The 24,372-nt window shown below is 36.7% G+C and overlaps 1 protein-coding gene across 1 annotated transcript in view; it reads left to right on the top strand.

Annotated features, from left to right (window-relative positions):
- Positions 1 to 5,580: 5,580 nt before the first annotated feature.
- The window catches only part of GRID2 (glutamate ionotropic receptor delta type subunit 2), a 1,319,580-nt gene continuing 1,300,788 nt past the window's right edge, over positions 5,581 to 24,372 (top strand). Inside the window, exon 1 of the mRNA XM_047798305.1 lies at positions 5,581 to 5,702. Within this exon, the coding sequence (XP_047654261.1) occupies positions 5,615 to 5,702 (88 nt within the window). The 5' untranslated portion in view covers positions 5,581 to 5,614. The remainder of the gene's footprint in view (positions 5,703 to 24,372) is intronic.

Below are 24,372 nucleotides of genomic sequence, written 5' to 3'. Positions count from 1 at the left end.
TATATTCAAAACTAAAATATATAGTTTATTATATGCAGCATATTGCATAAACACATCTTGTACCTGAGCTACTTCTGGGCCTAGAGAAATATGTTTCAAAAGAAACAGTTTCAGAATTAAAATGGTTAATTATGGGGAGATAATAAAATCTGATTTTCAAGAGTCAAATAATAATTGATATTCATTATAGTTGACATTATGCATTTCTTTTTGCTTTTGACATAGTTATACATTTGTTTCAAATGATAGGCCACACCAGAAGGATCAGTTATATAATTCATAGACAAACTTTATATTCTACAGCCAAGTGAAATTCCTTAAGATGTGTAAAATATTTTCTCTTTTGAAAAAGGAAATAGCTAAATTAGCCTCATTTTTGAAACGTTAATATTTACATCCCAAATTTAAATGACCCAATAATCTATCACAGTGTTCTAATTACCTTTTAACATAGGATTGATTGGCATATTAAATATTGTTGTATTCATATTTATTTCCTAGATAATTGATAAAATCAAAGAAGATGTGAATAAAGGAGATATAAGAGCATGACAATAGATACTTATTATTCCTATGTGAAAGCTTTAGAAAAAGTAAAACTTCAGAAAATCAAGTTATCTAAAAAAAATCACTTAAAATATCAAGTTTACTTAAATATGGTTATTTGATTAATATAGGTTAACAATACTCTGGTAAATTGTTAAGTATTGAAACACTTCAAAAAGTAAGCTAAGTCTACATCAAGCATGGCTGCCATCTTGTGGGGACAGGATATAATGTAGTGAGGGGCCAATCTCAAAAAAGTGCTCCTATTGGGTTACAAGTCATCATTTGACCTCCATCCATCAAATACTTGATGTTTACTACAAATATTTCACTTAAATTCCACATCAACATCCACACAGAAGACATAAGAGGTCTAAACTAAAACAGGTCCATATATATATATGGATATATACACATATAACTGAATTCTTGCTACTAAAAGTTCAATATCATGGCTAAGGCATGGACAGTGGAAAAGCTTTGAAAGTTAAAGTTTTGATTTAAATTAACTTTAATAGTAGACAAGTTTGATAAAGTGCTTATATTAAAAAAATTATCAATCCATTTGTAGAATTTGAATGGAGTTTATATCACATTGATTTAGAAGAAAATAAGACATTCTACTGAGAGGGCACCCTTAGAGATTTAGGGCAAGTTCTGAAAGGGAGGATGGGATTAAGAGCTTTCTGTGGAAGGAAGGAAGAAAGAAGGGAGGGAGTAAGGAAGGAAGGGATGAAGGATAGGGACTTACCAAAGATAAAATTGCACTCGTGTCACGGGTAAAACAGTTTGACAGAGTAGAAAGTGGTGAGTCAGTGCAAGGCTGAACTGAAAAAAAAGAAAAAAGGACATAGTATACTCAATGTGAATATTTATATAGGAATCTGTGATATAATTCTTTCTTTGAAACCTATTTAAAAGTCAAAAATGGGTTTTCTAACTTCAACTCTTTCAACAAATTTACAACTTCTAGGACTCAATTTCTAGAAAACCAGGTATTGAAAGAGAGGGTCTAAACTCCCATTGAGCTCTCAACTTCTTTTATCTACTAATAAGTATAAAATAAGTCTTTCTGGCCCATCAGACAAACAAAAAATTCTCATGTCACTTCTGCAAATTAACATCTCAATTATAATTTTAGTCATAATTTGTTATTGCGTGCATATTATAGGGAGTCAGTTATCACCCTCTTACAGTTCTCTTTTCATATTCATGATAAAGTTATAATATACTTAAAATCTTTTGTGTACCCAACTGTATTTATAATAGTAATGATTATGGCTGTAGTTAATTAAAAATAATTTATGATCAAAATGCATTATACCCCATTTTTTCTTTGATATTCTTTTCAAGTTAACTTTTCCCCTAATTTTTAACGATGCTGTCATAAATTTATAGATTTTTATACTACAACAAAATAAATTTCTTAATTGAATATTTGAAGAGCTCTTTAAAATTGACTACTGTAAGTTGACACTGCTGTTACAACAGTCTGTGAGCAGTTAATTTTTAAACATTAAAATTTTTTTTTAGACATTGGTATTCTAGTATTTTTTTAAAGTGAAAATGAAAAATGTATACATTACAAGGATTTTAATTACTCTGCTTTCTTTGTTACAATGTATATAATAAAAGGAGCCTGTACTTGCATGTCCCCTCAACAATGCAAACTAATATTCCTCAAAAATTCTGTTTTTCCATAAAAATTAATCATTATACTTTGCATCTTAAAGCTACTAAGATTATCTACCATTTCTTCATATATTGTTGATGTTCACAACATTAACTAATGGCTGAATGAAGTGACAGACTTCACATAGGATGAATAAATTCATAAATCACAGTTTCCTTACATTTTTATTCCAAAAAATAATCATTGGTTATAAAACTTTAGCAAATGAAAGCCATTTCCCTCCAAATATGCTATAATGTCGTGGTTTTGAATTTCAGTGCAGCAAGCCATTTCTATATCATAATGTATAAATTAAAGCTAAGTACCACTAATTAGACTAATAGCCTTCATTAAAAGTCTATATAAAAATGTTGACAATGGATTTGTTATTTTTTTTCTATGTTAACTTAACATCTAACTTACACATTAAGAAGCTAGTTAAATATATCACAATATGCAATTTTCTTAAATAGAAAAGATAGTTAATATAAAAATTAAAGTTATGTGTTTAAACTCATATTCTATACAAAAAACATCAATTAGAACTCATTGGGTATAGAAATTATTTGTATGGGGGATTTGCGAATAATGAAATTGTTTTGTTCATAATACACTAGAACAGATTTCCAAGAGGAAGATGGTATGAATTGTCTATATTTAGCTATCTCTAGCAATGACATTTATTAAGCAAAGACTGGGCCAGCTAATGTTTTGAAGTTCCTCCTAGTTCTCTGATTCTAAGATACTAGAATGTTCTTTCCATGTTAATGGTCATTTCACATTTTTTCTTGATGAAACATATAGTGAATCATCAATTTTTAAATGCCCCTGTGAATAATGTAATAGAAGCAAACTATGGGGAGATATATCCACTTTTCCCCCCCAAATTTCACTATGTGTAACAACAAATATGATCCATGAAATCGAAACAGAACCCTTTAAAAAAGAAAATGTTAACAACATCAGTGAAATCAACATTGAGTCAACATGTACTAATGCAAAAAAAAATAAAGGAATGATGAAAATTGAGAGCAATTAATCAGTGAAGCATTGATTTTTGCCAGATTCAGAAGGAAGTGATGAATTTCAAGTCAACCAAGGGGCTTTATGGAAAACGATGTAATGAATAAAGTGTGCATAAACTGTGGCCCACACTTTCAAGGTATCACATAGATGATCTAATTTAGAAGTAGTCCTAATTCTAATACAAAGGTAAGTGTGCTCTGAGAACACAGAAGAAGATGGACTTATTCCATACGATTCCATAATAAAGGATTGTATATGCCTTCACGGGCAAAATTTGAATCGAACCTTGAAATGGCAGAGGAAAGCGGTTGGGAAGATGAGCAGATGTCTTCCAACAAAATTATTAACCTAAGTAACAATATGGCAAAGAAACATTTTCTAGAATGTTTAGGGAAAGAATACACTAGATGAATGGAAGGAGCTATTTCACAGTGATAACATAACAATTGTATTTGGAGAAATAATAACCTAATTCACCTGACCAGAAAGAAGGACTCAATTGGAGATAAGGGAGAGCTCTGCAATGTTGAGGGGTTTGACATCCATACATGCAAGAAGTTAACATTCCTCAATGAGTCCAATTATAATTGAATAGTAGTAGGCCCATTTACACCTAGCCTCAACTAGTCACTTGGTTGTGTTAAATCTCCAGCCTGAAATGAGGCCAAACTAAATGTAAGTTAGCCACTAGAAAAAAGAAGTCATAATCGTAAGGATTTTATTTAAGGAGTATGCTTCCAGAAAATCCTCTCATTCTGGTACTGGGAAGCTGTCATTCAGTACTTTCCCAGCTCTTCCCAGGGAGGAGCAACCAACTTCTTCATTCTGCATTTATATACAGGGATCTGTGGTCGAGCTACTCAATGTAATATTTTGATCAAATGTTTCACTGAAGCTTGCATTTTTGTTTTACTTAATTATTATAATTTTAATTTCAAGATCTTCTTTATCCTTCCACTATCCCGACTGCCTGAAAATACACTGGAGATAGAAAAAAAAAAAATCACTGTATAAAAGGTAACTAGCACGTTCTCTCCTTTTTATAACTTTATAATTGAAATCTCATTAAAGGCTTTCTAGGTCTCGTTTTCCCTTAGTGACCAGGTGTCCCTAATTTGTTTTTAACCAATTTGACTAATTCCAGGCAAAGAGTAGAAAAAGTCTGATACCTGTTGGAGAATAGCAATAGCAAGGTTAAATAACTGGGGTAGCTTTTTTAGGTTGCCTTTAACCTTGTTAAAAAAAAAAAAAAAGACAAAAGAAAACGAAAAAAAAAAAAAAGGCGTCAACGTCTTATCTCTTAGAGTCCTGCCTTTTTCTCAGTCCCGGTTGAAGATTCCAAGGGAAATGAGAGCACTATTTTGTTTCTCCCTTGTATTGCAGATAGGGGGAGGAGGTGGTTATTAGAGAGAAGCTCTTCCTCTCTCGGTTTCCCCCTCTCTCCGCCTGACAGCACCGCTCTCTCGCGGGCTCGCTCGCTCTCCTAGGTGATCCATTTCTAGGCAACGCAGGTCTGGCGCTGAAGCTGCCAGGCTCGCTCCTTGCTCGCTTCCCGCATCCTGCCAGGCGAACCGCTCCAAAAGCCTCCTGCAGCCTGCGCCGGCTCCCCTCCTCCGGCCCGGCCCCGCTGCTCGCGCCCGGCGCAACTCCCCTGCCACCGCGCCCGAGCGAACCGGCTCCTCGGCCCGCCTTGCCGAACTACGCTCCCGCCTCGCACAGAAAGGGAATTTTCTCTGCATTACTGTCTGCATTACCTTGAAGTTCACTTTTACTACCCCTCTTGGAGAGGGCTTTTTGCTCTCCCTGCTGGAATCTGGCCGCTCCGCTTGGAATCTCCTAATCTTTCCTTTGCACTTAGATTTTATTTTGGCAGCGAAGACAAGTGATTCTCTGCGGGCCGTTGGGGCGGGGGGAGGGGGCTTTTTCGGCGGGGGGAGGGGGAGGGGAACATCCGGCGTGAAGGCGGGGGGGGGGTGGTCTGTTGGAAGTTGCGGCGGAGCTGGGACCGGAGACCCGCGGCCCCCGCGCAGCGATGGGGATGGTCTGAGCTCCAGCCTCTCCCCCTGCCCGGGAGCAGCCAGGCTGGATACATTTTTAAAAAGCCAAACTGCAAACAACTCTGGCGATGCCAGAATTCCCCTCCAAGTGACACGGCTTTGCGAAGGCGCTTTCCTCAGGCTGGGCTCCTCTTCTTCGCTCTGCCTTCCTCAACGACGACTAAAAGCTTTGCTCTGGAGACAGGAATTGAGAAAAAGAAAAAAAGCTGTGCTAAACTCTGTCGTGACCTCAAACTCTTTGGACTTCGAAAAATTTTTTTTTTTTTAATATTGAAAGGAAATCTATCCTAAAAGAGAATCAGCGTAGGAGGAGATGGAAGTTTTCCCCTTGCTCTTGGTTTTGTCCGCCTGGTTGTCTCGAACCTGGGACTCGGCGAATGCGGATTCGATCATTCACATCGGTAAGGAAGGGCTGGTGCTGCCCGTGGGTACTTCTACCTTTTGCATTTGCGAATGTTTCCCTTTGGCTTCCCCCTCTCCGCCCTCTGTGTGGCTTGTTGGCGGTGGCTCTGGTTCATTGCCCCTTCCCGCTCCCCTTCCCTCTCACTTGTGCAGTTTTCGGGAAGGATGTGGCTGCTCGAACCTTGACCTGTGCTGTCGTTCCGCGGTGAAATGAGCGTGTGGGCTGCCTATGTGAGGCTCTCGAATTTACCTCAGCGTGCGTGTACCCGGAGTGCGGGGGGCTTCCAAGTGTGTGAGGGGAGGAAGTTTAATCGAGTCTACCTTCCATATTCTTTCCCGGATGTGCATTTGCTCCATTAAAAAAAAAAATTATCTTTGGGGGAACCGAGGTGTCACCTGTGAGGAGAGCAGAGCTGCGTGGGGGTGGGGGGAGCTCCCTTCGGATCGAACAGGTGGTTTTGCAACGTGAGCCGGCCGCGTCCGCCGCAGCGCCGTGCGATGGTGACGGGGGGCTCGCCGCGCCCCCAGCCTCCTTCCCCTCTCCCCGTCCTCTGGGCTTTGCGGTGCTCGCTCAGAGGCGTCGCGACCGTGGCGGGAGGGGCCAGCGGCCGAGTCGCCGAGGACTGGGAGCCGCTCACCTCGCTGCCTCGCTCGCGCCTCCCGGGCCGGCGCGGCGGCGGCGAGACTGGCCAGGAGGGCGCTTGGGCGACGCGGGAAGCCTGGCGCGCGGGCGGCCCTCGCGCGGTGCCTTGCAGACACCTGCCTCGCCTCGCCGTCTACTCTGAGTTGCAGCGCAAGGCCGAGAGCAAAGGCGCTTGGGCTGCGGGCCTGACTCCGGGAAAGACGCCGAGCCGCCTTGGAAATGCTCGTCGCCCCACCTATTGGCAACCAGACGGGCCGGGACTGGCCGCGGCGGGCGCGGGCGGGCGCGGGCGGGCGCGGGCGGGCGGGGGCCGCGCGTCATTATCATGCACAGCGCTCGCGGCTTCAGGCTCCGACTCTTCTCACTTGCTAATCCGTGAGAGCTGAACGGAGATGGGCTCTTGCAGCCTTTTCTGCCTTAATGCAACGATTTCCTCTTCGGAAATCCGCGTCCGCGGGCCAGAGAGGTTCAGTTCCTGGGCTCAAGCGAGGCCCCTCTTGGGGAATTTTTCTGGACACGGGACTTTTATTTGTCCACACGGCTTGATGTTCTGCAAATTGAGGCGACAGATGGGTCGCAGCATCTCTCCTTCCGTCCTCCTGCCCCTCCTCCGCGACACACACACACACACACACACACACACACACACACGCGCGCGCGCGCGCGCGCGCGCGCGCGCCCTGGAAGGGAGACCTGCTGCAGGTTGAGGTTGTGTCTACCCAAAGAGGGGCTTCTAACCGCTGTGCTCGCCCACAGCGGCCAGCCCCTCAGCTCCAGGGGGCTCCCTTTCTTGGTCTCAGAGGCTGTCTCTGTAAACATGTCTGCCATTCTTTGTCATTATATCAATAGAACCATATATGTACGTGTGCAAGGGGTAATGAGGTCAAGATTCAGAAAACCTTGCATTTAGGAATTAAGTTAAGCACTAGACAGCTTTCCTGCTAGATCACGTTTTGCTTGAGGGTAGCAGTGCACTGTGGGTTCAGAACTTTGCAGGGAGAAATTATGGTCTCTTTGAGGGTCTCAGTAATGTTCCGATAGAGTTCAGAAATTAAGCGTCCTCCTCTTAAAGGATGTGCATTTATGTCCAGTTGTAAATGACTGGGGCAGGAATGCAGATTATGTATTATTATCCTGCCTTTACATTCATGTTATGATTAGAGGTTTATGCTTTATGCTCCTCATCTCTCAGGAAGGAAGCCAGTGGATAAATGCTTATTTCATTGCTTATTCTGTGGTCTACACAATAAATACATTATTTGCAAACACCTACAGCTCTTGCTGTCCTCTACCAGATGAATACTATTTTGCAGTGCAGTCTGGGCATTTGTTTCAAAATAGAAGACAACTGTTGTATTTTTTCCTTTACATTCTGTTGTCTGTCAGTGTGACATGACTTATTTATAACCAGTGCAAAAGAAAGTTACTGTGTACAAATTACAGATTTCTTTAGAAAGCTGATTGCATGCAATAACTGCATATACTGCTAAAGAAATACTTACCAGACAATTAATTTGACTTGAATGCAATTAGTACATTAGAGAAGAGGACTGGCTTCTTTTATAAACTACCTAATATTGCCATGAAGCTAGCAAATTGGTGGTTGTTTCAAATGCGTCATATCTTTCATAATATACTGAAAAAAGTTACCTCTTAAATTATAAAAAAATAATGACCAAGTCTAATTTGTGTGTACTTCAGAGTTTAAAAACCTCTTTTGCGTCTACCCCCAACTCAGCCAAAGTATAATAAATTCAAAGCTGAATGCCCATGTTAAAATTTTAAAGTACACATTACTGTTCATTGGATCAGTTTACTTGGGAAAAGAGAATTTTCTTTAGAAGGTGATTGTCTTCATTTAAGTATTTAACGTGAGAAATATGGTCAATGTATTATTTCAGGACTAAAAGAATGAAAGCTATGAAACTGGAGGGAGAGTGAATATTTCAACTCTATAGATTCAAGGAGATATGTGGAAACGAAAGGTTTTCTCAGCCTCATGTGGTGTGTTCTAGTAGATAGTAGCTGCAGTATGTAGTTCAGGCGAGCTAAAAAGATAAAAAGACATTGCTCTAATAGGTTCTTTAAATATTGAATCTTTTTGGTATTGAACCAAATTATATGTATGAAAACTCCATCTTTTTCTCTTTGTTTTTATTTCATGAAGTTAATTTTAATAAAGTCAGTAATATATTTTAAATTCTAATATGTTTTATGAACACATTAGTTCACTACAATGATGGTACAATGGTTAAAACTAATGATATAAATGGAAATCTATTTCAGGCAGAAGTGCACTAATATTGTGATTACTTTGAATTTCTGTTAAATCATTATTTTAAAGGTATTTGATAATTACATATTCTTGTTTAATATGTATGCATACATAACACACATATGCTATTTAGAAATGAATCACCTCAATTGTGATCTTCTTTGCCCCCCCCCAAAGAAGGTCTTTTGACGTATAAAAACTATGCAGTTTTGAATTATGCTTCTACTTTGAGCCTATGCATTGATTGAGTAATTTCATCAGACCCACATTACTTGATTGCTTAGAAGTTTCCTAATGATCTGCATGCTGTAGGAAGAACCAAAAAGTCGTGAGTGGAATGGCAATGATACTGTGTTTTATGAGGCTATTCAAAAGTCGCTCTGATTTATGTAGCTAGAAAGCTCCAAAGTCTTTGAGATTATCCACGCTGACTGCTATTTTCTTCATACATCAGTCGTCCCACACTCTTTACTCCCTAAACACAACAGGAGTTTAGAGCATTGCTTTAATTAAGCAGGGATTAGGTGGCATTTCCAGTCAACTGCACAGTTTGTGTTTTGCTTCATATCTAGTGTGGAGGATCTCTTGTTTTAACGGTTTAATGTATGCTGATTTCTTTATTTGGTTCTTGTGCCCTCAAAACTGATTGAAATGAGCTATCCTCTGTTACGTATCTCTACAAAGGTACACTCAAAAAGTGTACTTATTCCTATATTACAGAAATCACTACCATGTTTTTTTGTTGTTATCAGTCATAGTAAAAATAGCCTATGCCAACAAGGAATAGAAATGACCACTATTCATGTTTTTCTCTTAAACAAATGATACTTTGTCTTCCGAGATCATAATCATCAACTATGACATGTTTGAGAAGCCTAAGACAATTCACAGAAATTTTCATCAGGAAAAGTTCAAATTAAAGTTCTAGTTGGTGGTGAATAAAATGTGTCACCACATTATAAGCAATAGTAGATGGCAGATTTGAAGCATTAGTTTTCATTACTGCTGCACTGAGGACTACTTTATCAAATACAGAATGTAAAAACATTTCCACAAGTTATATTCTATTTTCTATCAGATTGTTTCTTTTTCAACTCTTTACATAATTTGCATTAGCTAGTGATAGTTTTCAGGAGTTAAGTACCCTGCAGTGTATAAAATATTTGAGATTTAAGTTATCCTTTTATTACTTACAGTAGATGTTTGCTCCTTAAGTTAGGATAATGTATGGTGTAAGGTTCTGGAAAATGTTGAGAAGTAGCATCTGAGTTTAAAATAAGGGTGTACTATATAAGGTATGTTCTTCTGTATCAATAATACAGTTATTTGAAGTGCAATTCAGATGTGCCTTAAGTTAGACAATGTTATTAATCAACAGTATCAACTATGACATGACTAATAAGTCATTACACTAAGGACCTTTGCTTTCTACTCCAGGTGAAATGTACATCCAATAAATATGTCCTATAAATTTTAATTGAAATATGAATAAAAGTCAAGATCATTAACTTTCACTTATTCAACAGTAGAAACCAGTTGTGGTTATTAAGAGTAATAGAAGATGCATTGTATTTAATTTTAATCTCTAAGGCTAAGTTTATCATATTGTACTTTTATCTCAAAGGGATATTGTAATTTTAAAACCACACTTAAAATCCAGAAAGTTTTTCTCCCTTCCCTTGTGTATGCTATTTTAGTATTAAAAAATGAAAGTACTTGGCATTGCCATTGGATTTTCATGGTATTTCAGATAATAGCATATTGGTGAGTAGCAATACTTAGTTTGACTACAAATATACTGTTTACTAGAAAATACATTTGTGGCCTATAAGGATAGTTTTGCCATTAGGTGTCACTGCATTCTGATCTGTTCCTTTGTAGTCCTATTTGAAAATCACATGAAATATTTTTTTAAATTCTCAGAAAAAAAAAAGCCATTTAATGAGGTTTGTGGTGTATAATAAGATAACAGGTGGTTCTTATTTTCAAACTAGAAAAGGAAATATCATCCTTGACTCTTATTCTTGTAAGAATTTAATTCCTGGATATAACAACACTCTATCATCTCTAGATAGATTAGGATGCTCTATCTAGTGATTCAGATTTTTCACAAATTTAAATTACAACAAATATCTCAAACTAATACCATCTGTGGAAAAATCTAAGATGCCAAATAGGATGAAAATATGCTTCATAGCACTGGTGAAAACAGACATTAGTAACTGCTTCCCTATGCAACAGTTGGTGTCCCCAACTGATTGATGTTTGTAACACAAAACACACACAGAGCTATGAACAAAATGTAATATGGAAACAAATATAAATAAAATTTAAAACCATCAACCACTGAGTTTTGTGAATGATTGTATAAGTTTTTAGACAATTTTGTCCTATAAATTGTTTTATGTATTTTTGTCGGTCTCTTCCACACACATACCACCACCACCATCAGCAGGGCCACTGAGTTTGTGTGGTAATATAAAACCAGTGTCTATTATCAAGTAATAATTTTCCTATTTATCTAATTTTTTTAAGAGGCAAACTCTTCCTTCTAGCATATCTGTTATAAGACTAATGGAGGATGAAACTTTAATCTGATAAATTAGTTTTAACGTTGGCAAAATCACATAATTAGAGAATGGAATACTAAGTTAAATGAATGAACAGTTTATTGTATTGTTAGATCTTGACCTGTGCCAATATTAGTTAATAAACTAGTTGAAATAACGTACTGTTAAAAATTCAGAGTAGGAGTTCCCGTCGTGGTGCAGTGGTTAACGAATCCGACTAGGAACCATGAGGTTGCGGGTTCGGTCCCTGCCCTTGCTCAGTGGGTTAACGATCTGGCGTTGCCGTGAGCTGTGGTGTAGGTTGCAGACGCGCTCGGATCCCTCGTTGCTGTGGCTCTGGCGTAGGCCGGTGGCTACAGCTCCGATTAGACCCCTAGCCTGGGAACCTCCATATGCCGCAGGAGCGGCCCAAAGAAATAGCAAAAAGACCAAAAAAAAAAAAAAAAAAAAAAAGAAAAGGCAAAGAGACAAAAAGACAAAAAAAAAATTCAGAATAAAATAAAGTGATCAGATAGATGTCTAAAGTATACGTTATATGAACTAAAATGAAAACAAATTACTACATTTGTGGAATTGGGAGAAGAGATACAGTATAGTGTGGTTCATATAGTTAATTTTAGTAGTTACGTTTAGAGTGAATTTAAAAAAAATACGAGGGGAAATAAATGGAGCATAAAGCCCTAATCACTCAAATTAAGGACCCCTTAAAATGAAGATTTTTTTGATATGAACAATAATTAATGCATAGTATACTTGTTCACCAGATAGTCTAGATAACTTCAGTATCAGAGTGAGAGAGCTGGGTTTCTTTTTTGTTTTAGATTTTGTTTTTATTTTGTCTATCATTAATTCTAAGATGTTGCATACAGTGCTAGTGTATATCACAGTACTAGTGTACATTAAACTGACTGGAGGGATGAGTAGTCTTGTTTTCTAACCAGCATGGACTGCAGGAGCCTTTAGAATTTACCAGTTAAAGCACACAGGAATATTAGCATACATCTGGCATCACACAAAAATGTAGTGTATAAAAGAAATAGCCAGTGTTTGTTTCTTCAGTGTTCTTCATAGTTTTGAATTCATGCTCCAGGTATTTTGGCTTTTACCCTCCTGTTGTTCACCAAGTGGTTATCAGTGGGGAGCTGAGGTTAGGTTGACCTACTGAAAGCTTCCTTGAGTGAATAGAGGGAAGCCCAAAGGGAAGCATAAGAAGTTAAGTGCTGAAAGCCCTCCCTGTGTGTGTGAAAAAATTTTTAAATCATTCTGTGGCCAAGTCCCTTACCAGCATATATTTTTACTCAGGAAAAATGATCAAGTTATTAATTTTATTAAAACAACAATTCTTAAACTTTTTCCTCATCTTCAAATAATTCAAAGTAATGTTTTTAAAATAAATATTTCTTTTATTGCTCTGAGTACCTCATTTTTCATTGTAATTCTAGACGTTGTATTCCCGCAACTACAGAGTAATGTAGGCATTACTACCAAAATGCAGTATGTATGCTCACTGGTAGAATGTTCTATCATTCAACAGACATTTATTCTGAACCTACTCTGTTGAACTACTGTCTTTAGGTCCCAGAAGTAAAATGTCAAACAAGCAAGCTATGTCCTTGCATTTAAGGAATTAAACAGTTTCATGGGGGGTGCAACCAGATAAATAAGAAATACAGGTTATAATGTTAGTGAGAAATGCTATGAAGAAAAGTGAAGGCATGACGTCCTATTTCGAGTAGGGTGTGTTGGTAAGACCTCCAGAGGAGATGATCATTGGAGCAGAGACTTGATTCAAAAAAGGGAAATTAGCCATATGGATATCTGATGAAAAAGGATTTAAAGTCAGAGGGCATAGCAAAGGCAATAGCCATGAGACAAGACACTAAGGAATCTGCTTACTTCATTTAAGGAACATCTTAAGTCAGCGTGGAGCAAATGTGGAATTTAGTGAGCAAAGCAGGAAGTAGAAATAAATAAGTTCTAAGAGGCACCTAGGCAAGATCCTATAGGGACTTAAAGCTCATGTGTGGTACGGTATTCAGATCCTCTCAGTATATAGGATGACCACTGGAGGGTTAAGATCAAACACATGACATACTGCTTTGTAGTTGAGAAAGATAACCTTTTCTAGTTGGGTGGACGGGTAAGAGTAGAAATACAAAGAAATATTTGACGCTAGTGATTTAGACTATTCCAGTAGTTGGTAGCTGAACTAGATGAGTCGTAAGATTGTGTATATATTTTGAAGATAAAAGAAACGGGATGTTGCAGTGGAATGGGAGAGATCCAGAGGAAGTAAGGAAGCGTCCACGGTATTTTACCTGAGCAAGTGGGTAACTAAAATTTGGAACATGGGGCAAAGAGCAAGTTTTAGATAAAAATCAAATTTTGCATTTATTACACTTGATTTATCTATTTAGACATCAAATTTGAGAATTTAATTTGGCAGTTGACTACATTAGTCTAGAATTTTGGAGGGAGTTAGGAATTCAAGCTGTACATTTGGAATTCATCATTGTAGGTAATAGTAGGGGATATCACACTGAAGAACTAACTGTGCAAAGAGAAGAGGTCCAAGGTTATATCATAGGACATTCCAAAAGGTAGAGGTCGGGGAGAGGGAGAGGATTCAGAAGAGAAAGCTGTGTGTCCTGCAAATTAGAAAGCTAGGGGTATGTAGTGTTTCAGAAGCCGGGTGAGGAAAGGATTTCACAAAGGAAATGAGAAACCTTGTCGAATTTTATGGATGAAAATTGCAACTTGACTACTGGGTTTGGAAGTGTTGAGGACAAAAATGACTTTGACAGAATTCCTTTCAGTGGACTAAAGTGACAAAATATGGATTGACAAGGAATCAGAGATTTAATGAGACTTGAGGAACTCTAAGAGTTTTACTTTAAGGAGTGCAAGTACAGAGTAATGTAGGCATTACTACCAAAATGCAGTATGTATGCTCACTGGTAGAATGTTCTATCATTCAACAGACATTTATTCTGAACCTACTCTATTGAACTACTGTCTTTAGGTCCCAGAAGTAAAATGTCAAACAAGCAAGCTATGTCTAGTGGGGGTGGGAATGTGAGGTAAAGAGAGGGTTTTGTTTTTAATGTGAGAGTTGGGATATATATGGTAGGTATTAAAAGGTTCAATCATAGGAAAGTTTTTAATAAGAGGATTTAAAATAAAATATCCCTTTTAATTCAAACCAAATTGATTCCTCAGTTTGGATAACAAGTGTTCAGATAGCACTATGTTTTTGTTTTTTGGTGGTGGTTGTTGTTTGTTTTGTCTTATAAACTCGGGTCAAGTGATACTGGGCCAGTGCTAGTAGAATTAGCCAAAGAAGCTAGTATGTCCTCTCTGAAACAGACTTTTGTTGTTTTGCAGTTTTGCTTCATTTAGTTCCCCAGATTAGCATTCAAATTTAAATAAAAATTTCTAACCTGAAATATTATGAGTGGATTATGCCTTATGGAGTATTGCTATACCATTATAAAAGAATCAACATTTAGTCTTTTTAGTAATGTGCTAACTTTACGAACACACAATATTCCTATATAAATGGCATTAAAATAGCATAAAATTCTTTTGTTACAGTAGACACATTTGAATATATGTTTGTTCTGAGTAAATTCTATTGTGTATTTAATATACTTAAAAAAGTCATTTTGGAATAATTAAAAAAGAGTATGGTTTTCTCAAGGCAGTACATATTGCCACATATAAATTAAGTAGATGGGATAAATTCATATGATATTAATTTTCGGTAACATTTAAATATTTCCTTTTATGGAACTTTCACTTCTATTTGTGCTATGCTGTAGTTGACAGATCTTTAGTCATAGGTGAAAATGAGGTAAGAAAATGTTCCAAATTTTCTATCCTCAGGATTCAGCCTTCTGAAAATGAATCTCAGTTATTTTACTGGTATTCTATTAATACACATAAGTTATGTATAATACATTGATTCTGCAGCTAAAATTAGAATATGTACATTAAAATAATGCCAATAACAAATGAATTATGTTTTTCTGAGCTTTTTGTCATTTCCACTTCTGTATCCTCTATAAACTCATTTTGTTTTATGGAAACAATGTAATATGAATGTGACATGGATGTTTCTGCTCTGTTACACCTGTTAATTGATGTATAAACATAGAATTCATGAACAGTAAGGGGATAGGAGTCCTGTGGTTTGGGCATAGCAATGACTGATAAAGATAGCAAGCTGTGTTATGACTGGAACCAAGGAACATAATTAACAAAGTTTATAACACCAAGGATATTTTGAACTTGCTAGCTCATAACTTCCTGGGGTGGTTAAATGTAATCATTTGAAAGGAAAGCTTGGTAGATTTAAATCCAAGTTCAAGTTGGAATAGTGAATTGGTGAAGTGCTTAGTATACTTAACCTTGACATCATGAAAATGACAGGTCCCACAACAGTACCTTTTAGATAGGCTTATTATTTTAAAAACCAAAGGCCAGGTAATATCTTTGGAGCCAAAGTAGAACAAGAGAGTCAGCTCTGTTGTTCTTCTGCATGTAGTTCATAATGAATTAAATTCTGGAACACTGATTCTTTTTTTCTGATAATTTCTTTAATCTGACAACAGATAAAATTGTGTTAGTGGTATGGTGGCAATTACCATCTTGCTCTTCAGTGTTCAGATTTCTTCTGTGCTACTTCTTTGAATGGTAGTAACAGAACTAATGCATTTTCTTTTAGAAGTACCGGCAGCTCTCAGCATAGCCCAAAGGAGGCATGGCCTTTATGAAAACCATTATATATTTCTCCTTAACAAAATCGTTAAAAAAGTTTTAACACCTCATTAGTTTAGGAGGTGGCTCATGCACAGACTTGAGAGGGATTACTTTTCAGGGTCCTGGTGGTATAGTCATGGTGGGTTTTGTACATTTTTTATAATTCATTATTTTCAGGCTGAGAATTCATGATCCACATCCTCATATTCCATTTTCAGAAAATATACTTTTAAAGTTACATGAAAACCATGTGAATTTTTTTTTTGATTCACTGCTTATTGAACAACTACTATGTGCTCAGTTCATTATGGAAGTATTCTTATAGTATATGTTTCCCATCCTTTAAGCTTTTTTAGGTATATATACCTTAGATAATATTGTATATTTGGAAGCTGAAAGCAGAGCAATTCAGGACTCATAATTTGATGACTGTAGTCTATATGGCACTGGAGTATGTGATAATTCAATAAATGGCACCTTTATGGTGCCTTTAAGATGCCATAAAATAAACATTTATTTCAGAGAAAACTATAAATGAGATAAAGAGATTAGCTCCTGCAGATGATCTTCATTTTAATAGAAATCTCTTTACTCAGCTTCCTGTTGGTTAATCATTAACTTTGTTTTACCTATAGGCTACAAAGTCAATACAGTTATGCCTTAGTCATAGTAAGGGAAAGTCTCTGCCATTGGCCTCTTTTTCTCTTTTTTTCCCCCTAAGGATGTTAATAGTTATGCTGTTAAGTAAAGGGGCAGGTGGCTTTACGATCTAGTTAACCTGTAATTGATAAAACTAATGAGATCCTTTCTAAATTTAATGCCATGTATTGGATCATTCCGCCAAGTTTGATTTCTTGGATATTGAGAAATTAAATTACGTTTATTTTTTTCTCTTAGTTTTGAGGTTATCGGTATACTGTTATTTCGTATTACTAATCTGTACTTTCTTCTAGATGTATGAAACATCAGTGAAAATGACAGTTTTATACTGTAGCAAACAAAAAAGAAAATTGCCTTGCAGAAAAGTAAAATCAGTCAACTTAAAAATGGAACAAGTATTGCTGGGGAAAGATATTTATGCCAATTTTTAATTATGTAGGTGTAATTTAGAATAGAACAAACACTGAAAATTGAAAGTAAGAGAGAGTTTAATACTTCTGTTTTTTTCCCACAAGAGTTCTTGTTGTGGTTGATAAACAGTTAATAAATAGCAAAACTGGCTGCTCTGATTCTTTTTATTTTTCTTGTCCATCCTTCAGTGGCAATGCTAATGAGCAGTGAAATGGCCAAAAGCAAGAAAGGAGCAAAGGGTTTTAGATAATCCATAAACCGGAAAATCAGCCCCTAAATGCTCATATGCACAGTCTTGCTGAGAAGCAAAAGTTGTATTTTCTCAAAAGGTTGCCCAGATTCTGAAGCTAGAACTTGCTCTCGGATGCTGAGGTTATAAGGAATGAAAGTTCCAGGCCACCAAAGAAGAATATTCTGAATGACAGTCTGGGAGCAAGATGAAGAATATTTTTATTGGGAAATGAGTGCCCTTTAGGGGCAATGTTGCTGATAGCCAGAACCTCTCTGAGTAGCTCAGTTCCATGTGTCATGTCTGGTGAATTTTTTAAAGAGAATAAGTGAACTTCAGCTATACTTCTTTAACACTTAAAGTAGTTGTGTAAAAACTGTGTTGGATTGACAGTCCTATCAATGTACATTGTTTACAGAGCATTTCTCTTATATATTCTCTGTTGGTTTCTAGCTAATGCTCTGTTATAGACCATAAGGAAGAATTTGAATATTGCACTTTTAAAAAGAAGCTGAGAAGCACATAGCTATATTTGTGTGTATACATATGTGTATATATAGCTCTTATTAATTTATATACATATGAGACTCAACTATTTTCAGTTTGAACAAAAACAACAAAAAAAAGGTGGCCCATATAAGGTATCCTACCATATGAATTTGGCCCTCATGGAGAAATGAAGTTTATTTATCATTGTTATGAGAAAGCAAGATCTGTGGCCTCTGTGGCCAAAGCCATGGAATTATAGTCTGGCTGAAGAGGGAAATGGTAATCAATTCCATTTGGAACAAACATTTAGTTGCAATGGAGGATAAGGCAAGAGAGGAGGCTAGAAGTTAGGAAGATAGCTGTGAGGTCCATGGGAATTCTGTAAATAATTTAAGAGAAGTCCAGCTTTCTGTTGTCAGGTCTTTATAGTGGCAACGTGATAGATGGAGACTCATCCAGGTGTGTTTTGGTGAAGGGCTATGCCCAACAACTGCAAATGGAAATGGGGGCGGGGGGGTGAAATTTGCTTAGAGGGAAGACTGAGGAGCTTGTGTCTGGTCTGTCAACTCTGTCATTCTTTAGAAGTGGGAGTAAAAGAAGAGTCTAACTTCATTCTTGAGTACTGCCTTGAGTGACTGAGTGGAAATGCATGCTGTTCACTAAGGTAGGAGACTGGGAAGAGGAGAGAAGCTGAGTTTGAATTGAACTCAAAATTATTTTGGCAAGATTGTGAAAAGTTATATGTCAGGCAGCATTTCCAGATACCTGCCCCCTTCCCTGCCTCAAATGGGGAAAAAAGTCATTCTTTATAGTGATCAATCCTATTTTGATCTAAAAATGGTAACAGTGTTTTTCTGGTTCTTCTTTTTTAACTTTTCCCTCAGATCCAGTGGTAATAGTGTCCTTTCCTATTTAAAATGTGAATTATTTAAAATATTTTTTAGCTAGTAGTTCTGCAAGGGGCTTATGATTTTTAGTTTCTGTGTATGCTTATTTATCAGTCCAGAGTTATTACTTCTAAATAATATTATTGACTTTTTAAAGTGTATATTCATTCTCATTTCTTAATATGAGTGTACATTTTTTTAACCAAAGTCTGGGACCAATATTAAGAGACTGGTGCTATCAATTTATCTGATAACCATTTCTAATCAAATCAACTTTAAAATGGAATGATCTTTGACAAAATCTTAGGTTATCAAAGATAAAATAAAAAATATAATTTAAATTCCTTGTGCATGATTGCTTTTCTAATTTAATATTGCAAGTAGAATCCTCTTATGTGAATTAATAGCATATACATGGAAAGGGAAAAATATTTCCATAAAGTTGTGTATTCTTTAGTTACATGTTGTCTGCAAACATAATTAGCTTAAGGAAAGGAAAATTGTCCTAGGATGGCAAAACAAAGGCTGAAATGGGACTAAAGGGATCTTGTTGGGACTTCAGGCCTCATTTCAGAGGTGTCCCAGAAGACTCTACTTTACAGTTAAGGATCTGTGTTCTCAGATAAGAAATGTTTGAGAACATGGATCTGCAGTCTGAGGAATGTGAAAGCAGAAGCAGTGTATCTGCTTGTGTGTAAAAACATTGGTTGAACTGAAGAGTGAAATGGAGTAGAGTAGATCCAGATAAGCCAGTATTCTTTGTTTAGAGTCTAGGTTTTCAGCTTTTTTTTTTTTTTTTTTTTTAATATCTACTGTCAATTCTCACTCAAGTAAAAACAGTTTAGGTATGATATTATTAGAACTTACTTTTGCCATCTTGCCTTTTTGTTCTTCCTAAGTTGATTCATTGTGTGGGAGCCAAGGATGGGAAATTGAGTGCTCCAGTGGAGAAGAAGGCTTCTGGCATTTCTCAATCTTGCTCTCAGGCTCTCTTCTTGGGTTTAGAGTTGATGAAGTGTTGATAAGAAATTTCGAATTGATGAAGGATAACTTGAGTTGGTAAACAGTTGTGATATTTGGTAGTGTTTGTTTGTTAAATGGTCGGAAAAGGGTATAGTTCTAAAAACAGAAGCACCCAATTTGATGTCAGAGTTATACATCCAAACCTTGCCTTGGTCACTTTGCCACTTCATAGCTGTGAAATCTTTGGATAAGTAGTGAGACTTTCAAAGTCTCAAATTTACCTGCTCCTGCTTCTTCTCCACTTCATCTGTTATAAGGATAAGCTGATGTAACATTTAAAATATAAACTTGTGAACTACACAAATACTTACTCTTCCAACTTCAGAAAATTGAACTTGCAGTTCTAATATACTGCTAGTCAGGGTGCTGGGTCTGGGTTGTGCTTTAGAAAGTGGATACCATGCCTGACATCAGAAAGAGTTTCCTGTTTATCCTCTGTTCCTAAAATATTAATTCCGATTTACAACAGTTCTTTTTTACAATATAGAAAACAAAATTGAATGTCTTTATTTAAAGTTACTGAATTTAAGGTTAATTATTCCTTTAAAGATGATATTTCACTCTCAGATTACATGAAATAGATGGCTAAAATGTTGTTTGTTATCACTGTCACTGATACTTAGCTATTCTTTGCCTGGCTACATACTTTGATTTGGAATAGGGTACTCTTATAATTGATTTTCAAACCAGTACTGTTTTGAGAGTGAAACTGGCGGTAAGATTTCTCCTTAGGTAAAAGGGAAAAACTAGGGCTGACTGGAGGCAAACAGGGACAAGGCAGCACTCATTTCAAGTTCCTAACTACAGGCATGTGCTTAGCTTGTAGTTTGGCCCTGCCTTAAGACTTGCCTACATATATAAGCTTTCACTAGGCAGTGATTCTTTCTTAGCCACAGGTTATCCTCTCCTCTTATCTAGGTCTTTTATGCTGAATAAAGAAATAGAAGTTTTGTTTTGTTTTTAATTACTTAAATTATTTTTTCTTCCCAGGCAGCAGAAAAGAGGAAAACAGCTAAGTTTAGGTTGTCCTTGTTCAGACAAACATATTTAAATGATTTTTTAACTACCATACATTAGTATCTGCAATTGCTTCCTTTATTCTTTTATATCCATTCTCTCTATCTACTGTTTGACTGCTACTCCTAGCAGAACTTATTGGATGTTGGCAGTTACATCACTTCACACCTAACCTCAGATGCTGTATCTCTGGAATGAAATAAAGGACGTGTATTCTCACATGGAGTGGATTTTTCTAGGAAATATAAAGATAGTTTCCAACAAAGATTTGTATTTGCTTCATTTTTGCATCCTAAAAGGATAAATACATCAACTAAATAAGTTTTTGAAAATGGTTTTGTTTTTATGAAAATATATAATAGAGTAGCAAATACTCCAGATAAGAGAAGGATACCTTTAACAGTTAAAGTTCCAAAGGTGTGTATCAACATATTTTCCTCATGGCGGATAAGCATAAAATATTGTTTCTTGATGTAAATTAATTATACTGAAACTACTGAGTTATCTAATTGATTCAACCTCTACAAACATCTCTCCCAGAATCTAAATCATTAGATTCTCATAACCTTTTCCTTTCTCTCTCTTCCAAAGTCTCTTTTAATTTACCTCAAGAAATGATCCTGGGATGCTCTGCATTGGCTTCTACTGTCACACTCTTGCTCTTCCCTTAATAGTCTAGTTCATATAAACCTCATCTCCTCTTCACTTTTGGCACCTCAGTTACTACTTTCTCTGTTTTCCAAATCTGTGACTGGATTTGAGAGCATCCTCCCGACATTGTGCTCCAAAGAAGACTGCAGCCTTTCTCCTTTTTCAGTGTTGGGCCGATTTCTACTGTATAGCAAAGTGGCCCATATATACACATATTCCCTTTCTTATATTATCTTCCATCATGGTCTGTCCCAAGAGATTGGACAAAGTTCCCTGTGTTATACAATAGGACTGATTTGCCCATCCATTCTAAATGTAATAGTTTGCATTTACTTACCCTAAACTCCCTGTCCTTCCCACTCCCTCCCCTCTCCCACTTGGCAGCCACAAGTGTGTTCTCTATGTCTGTGAGTCTGTTTCTGTTTTGTAGATAGGTTCATTTGTGTCATATTTTAGATTCCGTGTAGAAGTGATATCATATGGCATTTGTCTTTCTCTTTATGATTCACTTCATTTTGTATGATAATTTCTAGTTGCACTCCTCCCTTCTTTATCCATGACAGTTTTTAAACTTGGGCTGGCCCTATTTCTTAGATCATCTTCATTGTAGAAATTATGTAATCATAGATTCTCATAGTTGGTAGGAATATTAGAAATTGTCTATAGTCTAGAGTCCCCCTATTGCTGATAAGCAAATTGAGAGGTTAAGTGAGTTGAATGCAGCATAGATAGGCATTTTCAAATAGTCTATTAACCATAATTTTTACTAAAAAAGTAATTATATTCACATCATCAAAAGAAGTCTTAATGTAAGCTATTGGCTAGGAAATAGAAATAGCCTAATTATGTAGAATTGGATAATTGTTTTTATTAGCATAGGGTCCATTTTACCTGTGCTCTACTATATTGCTGGAGAGTACTGTAATTAATTCCTTTGAAGCTTGCTAATATAATGTGAGAGGTAGCTAACCCAGTTGTTGGAGAACTATTCCCAGAAGCTGCTAGGGGCAGAAAGTATCACCTTTCAGGAATTCTCCTGGAACTAGAGCCCAGCAGTCTAGCCCAGATCCAAACCCTGTTCCCTAGAGCACACACTCTACTCTTCTTTCCTCACTCTCTCTCCTTCCTACCCTCCCCTGCAATTCTCTCCCCAAACTCAGATTGAAACTCCTTTCTTCTAATATTTACAAAAGTTAATTCCGTCCCTACTAAAACATGCCGCTGTGCGCATATTTTGTTTGCCTCAGTTTTTAATCACTCTTGGACAATTTATTTCCATGTTCTCAACCATAACATTTTCATAAGTAAAATGTAGATATTACCACCTGTCTTCAAGGGATGAATGAAAAGTAAGTAAGTCAGATGAATTGGAAAAAAACAAGACTAGCGCAAAATGAGTTTTCAATAAATACTGGTTTGCTTTTCCTTTTCTTCTGGGCCTTCCCTCAAAACTTCCTAAATATAATAGTTTTATTGAGTAATTGTACATTTTATTTCTGTCTGTTTTGTGAACATTTGCCAAATATCTTGAGGCTAGAGTTAATTGATTTTCGTAATTATGTCAAGTTAAGAGGAAAACTGTCTGTGAAAATATGGGTTATTTATATTCTCATTTTCAAACTCAAAGAAATTTGCTATTTGTTTAATATGACTAAACACTTCAAACAGTTCTATGGTTTTTTAAAAATTCTTTTTTTTTTGCTTTAGACCTTTCATAAAATTGATTTTTTTTTTTACGCTTATAATGTTTCTGCTATCTGGATCCACTTTGAGACATAGACTTTTTTTTTTTTTTTTTTGTATTTTCTAGGGCCACACCTGGGGCGTATGGAGTTTCCCAGGCTAGGGGTCTAATCTGAGCTGTAGCCGCCAGCCTATGCCACAGCCACAACAATGTGGGATCTGATCTGCGATCTATACCACAGCTCATGGCAACGCCAGATCCTTAACCCACTGAGCGAGTCCAGGGATTGAACCCACAACCTCATGGTTCCTAGTCGGGTTCGTTAACCACTATGCCATGACGGGAACTCTTGAGACATAGTCTTCTTTAAGTCTTGTTTCAAATCCAGCTCACTGTATACTTTTTATATCATTAGGGTCATAATCTCATCAACTTACATTATTTTCTGATTTTGAATGTCCATACTGTAATAATCAATTACTCAATTACCTTCTAATTTTATTTTAAAATTCCTATCTGTTCCTTTTCTAAACCTCCTAAAATTTTCTCTACTGAAATGTTTATTTTTCATGTCCCATGCTTATGTAAAATAATTCTGTGGGGAAACTATGTTTTGATGAGAACATAAAGGGAAAGAGAAGTCACAGTGATTTGGTAAGCATTTAATTTTCTTGGCAGTTTTATGTATCAGTACTGATTTACTAATTGTTCTTTTTTTCAGTTAAACCAGACTTGTCTTCCAAAATTGACCTATTAATGTGCTTTTAATCAATAGAGCCAGCTCCACAGGTTTATAACTGATTAAAGGTCAGTAAATTATTTGGGCATTTGAGGCCAAATCAGCACAATTTGTATAGAACCCTGAATATAAAGCCCACAGTTTAATTTAAAGGTACTTTAGTGAAAAAGGACTTTTATGGTATTGTACATTTAGAATTACCATTATTCAAAATAAATGCAGCTGAAGTGTTTCTCTAGTGTATAGCAGGATCATCGAACTGGTTTGTCCACCTTGGGCACCACTCTTATAAATGTGCTAAATAGATATAATTCCCTTGGTCCAGCCTTATTTCTGTGAAAATACCCAGAGGATACTCCTTGCTTCTCAAACATCTCAGGAGCCCCTGGGTGTAATCTGAAACCAGTTACTACACCAAGGGCAAGAGAAATGGACGAAAAAGTCAGACTACTAAGATGGCTAGGTAGAACATTTAATGAGTAAGGGAATTAATTACGAGTTTGTCTTGGGCAGCTGTACAGCCAGTATATTTCTGCATCTGCCCCCTAGAATCTCAAAGGTTTATATAGGCATACCTCAGAGATATTGTGGGTTTGTTTCCAGACCACCACAATAAAGTGAGTATCCCAA

This window comes from Phacochoerus africanus, chromosome 10 (genome assembly GCF_016906955.1).
Source record: "Phacochoerus africanus isolate WHEZ1 chromosome 10, ROS_Pafr_v1, whole genome shotgun sequence".
Taxonomy (NCBI): domain Eukaryota; kingdom Metazoa; phylum Chordata; class Mammalia; order Artiodactyla; family Suidae; genus Phacochoerus; species Phacochoerus africanus.
The sequence above is the reverse complement of the archived record's forward strand: the minus strand, read 5'-3'. Positions and strand labels throughout refer to the sequence as shown.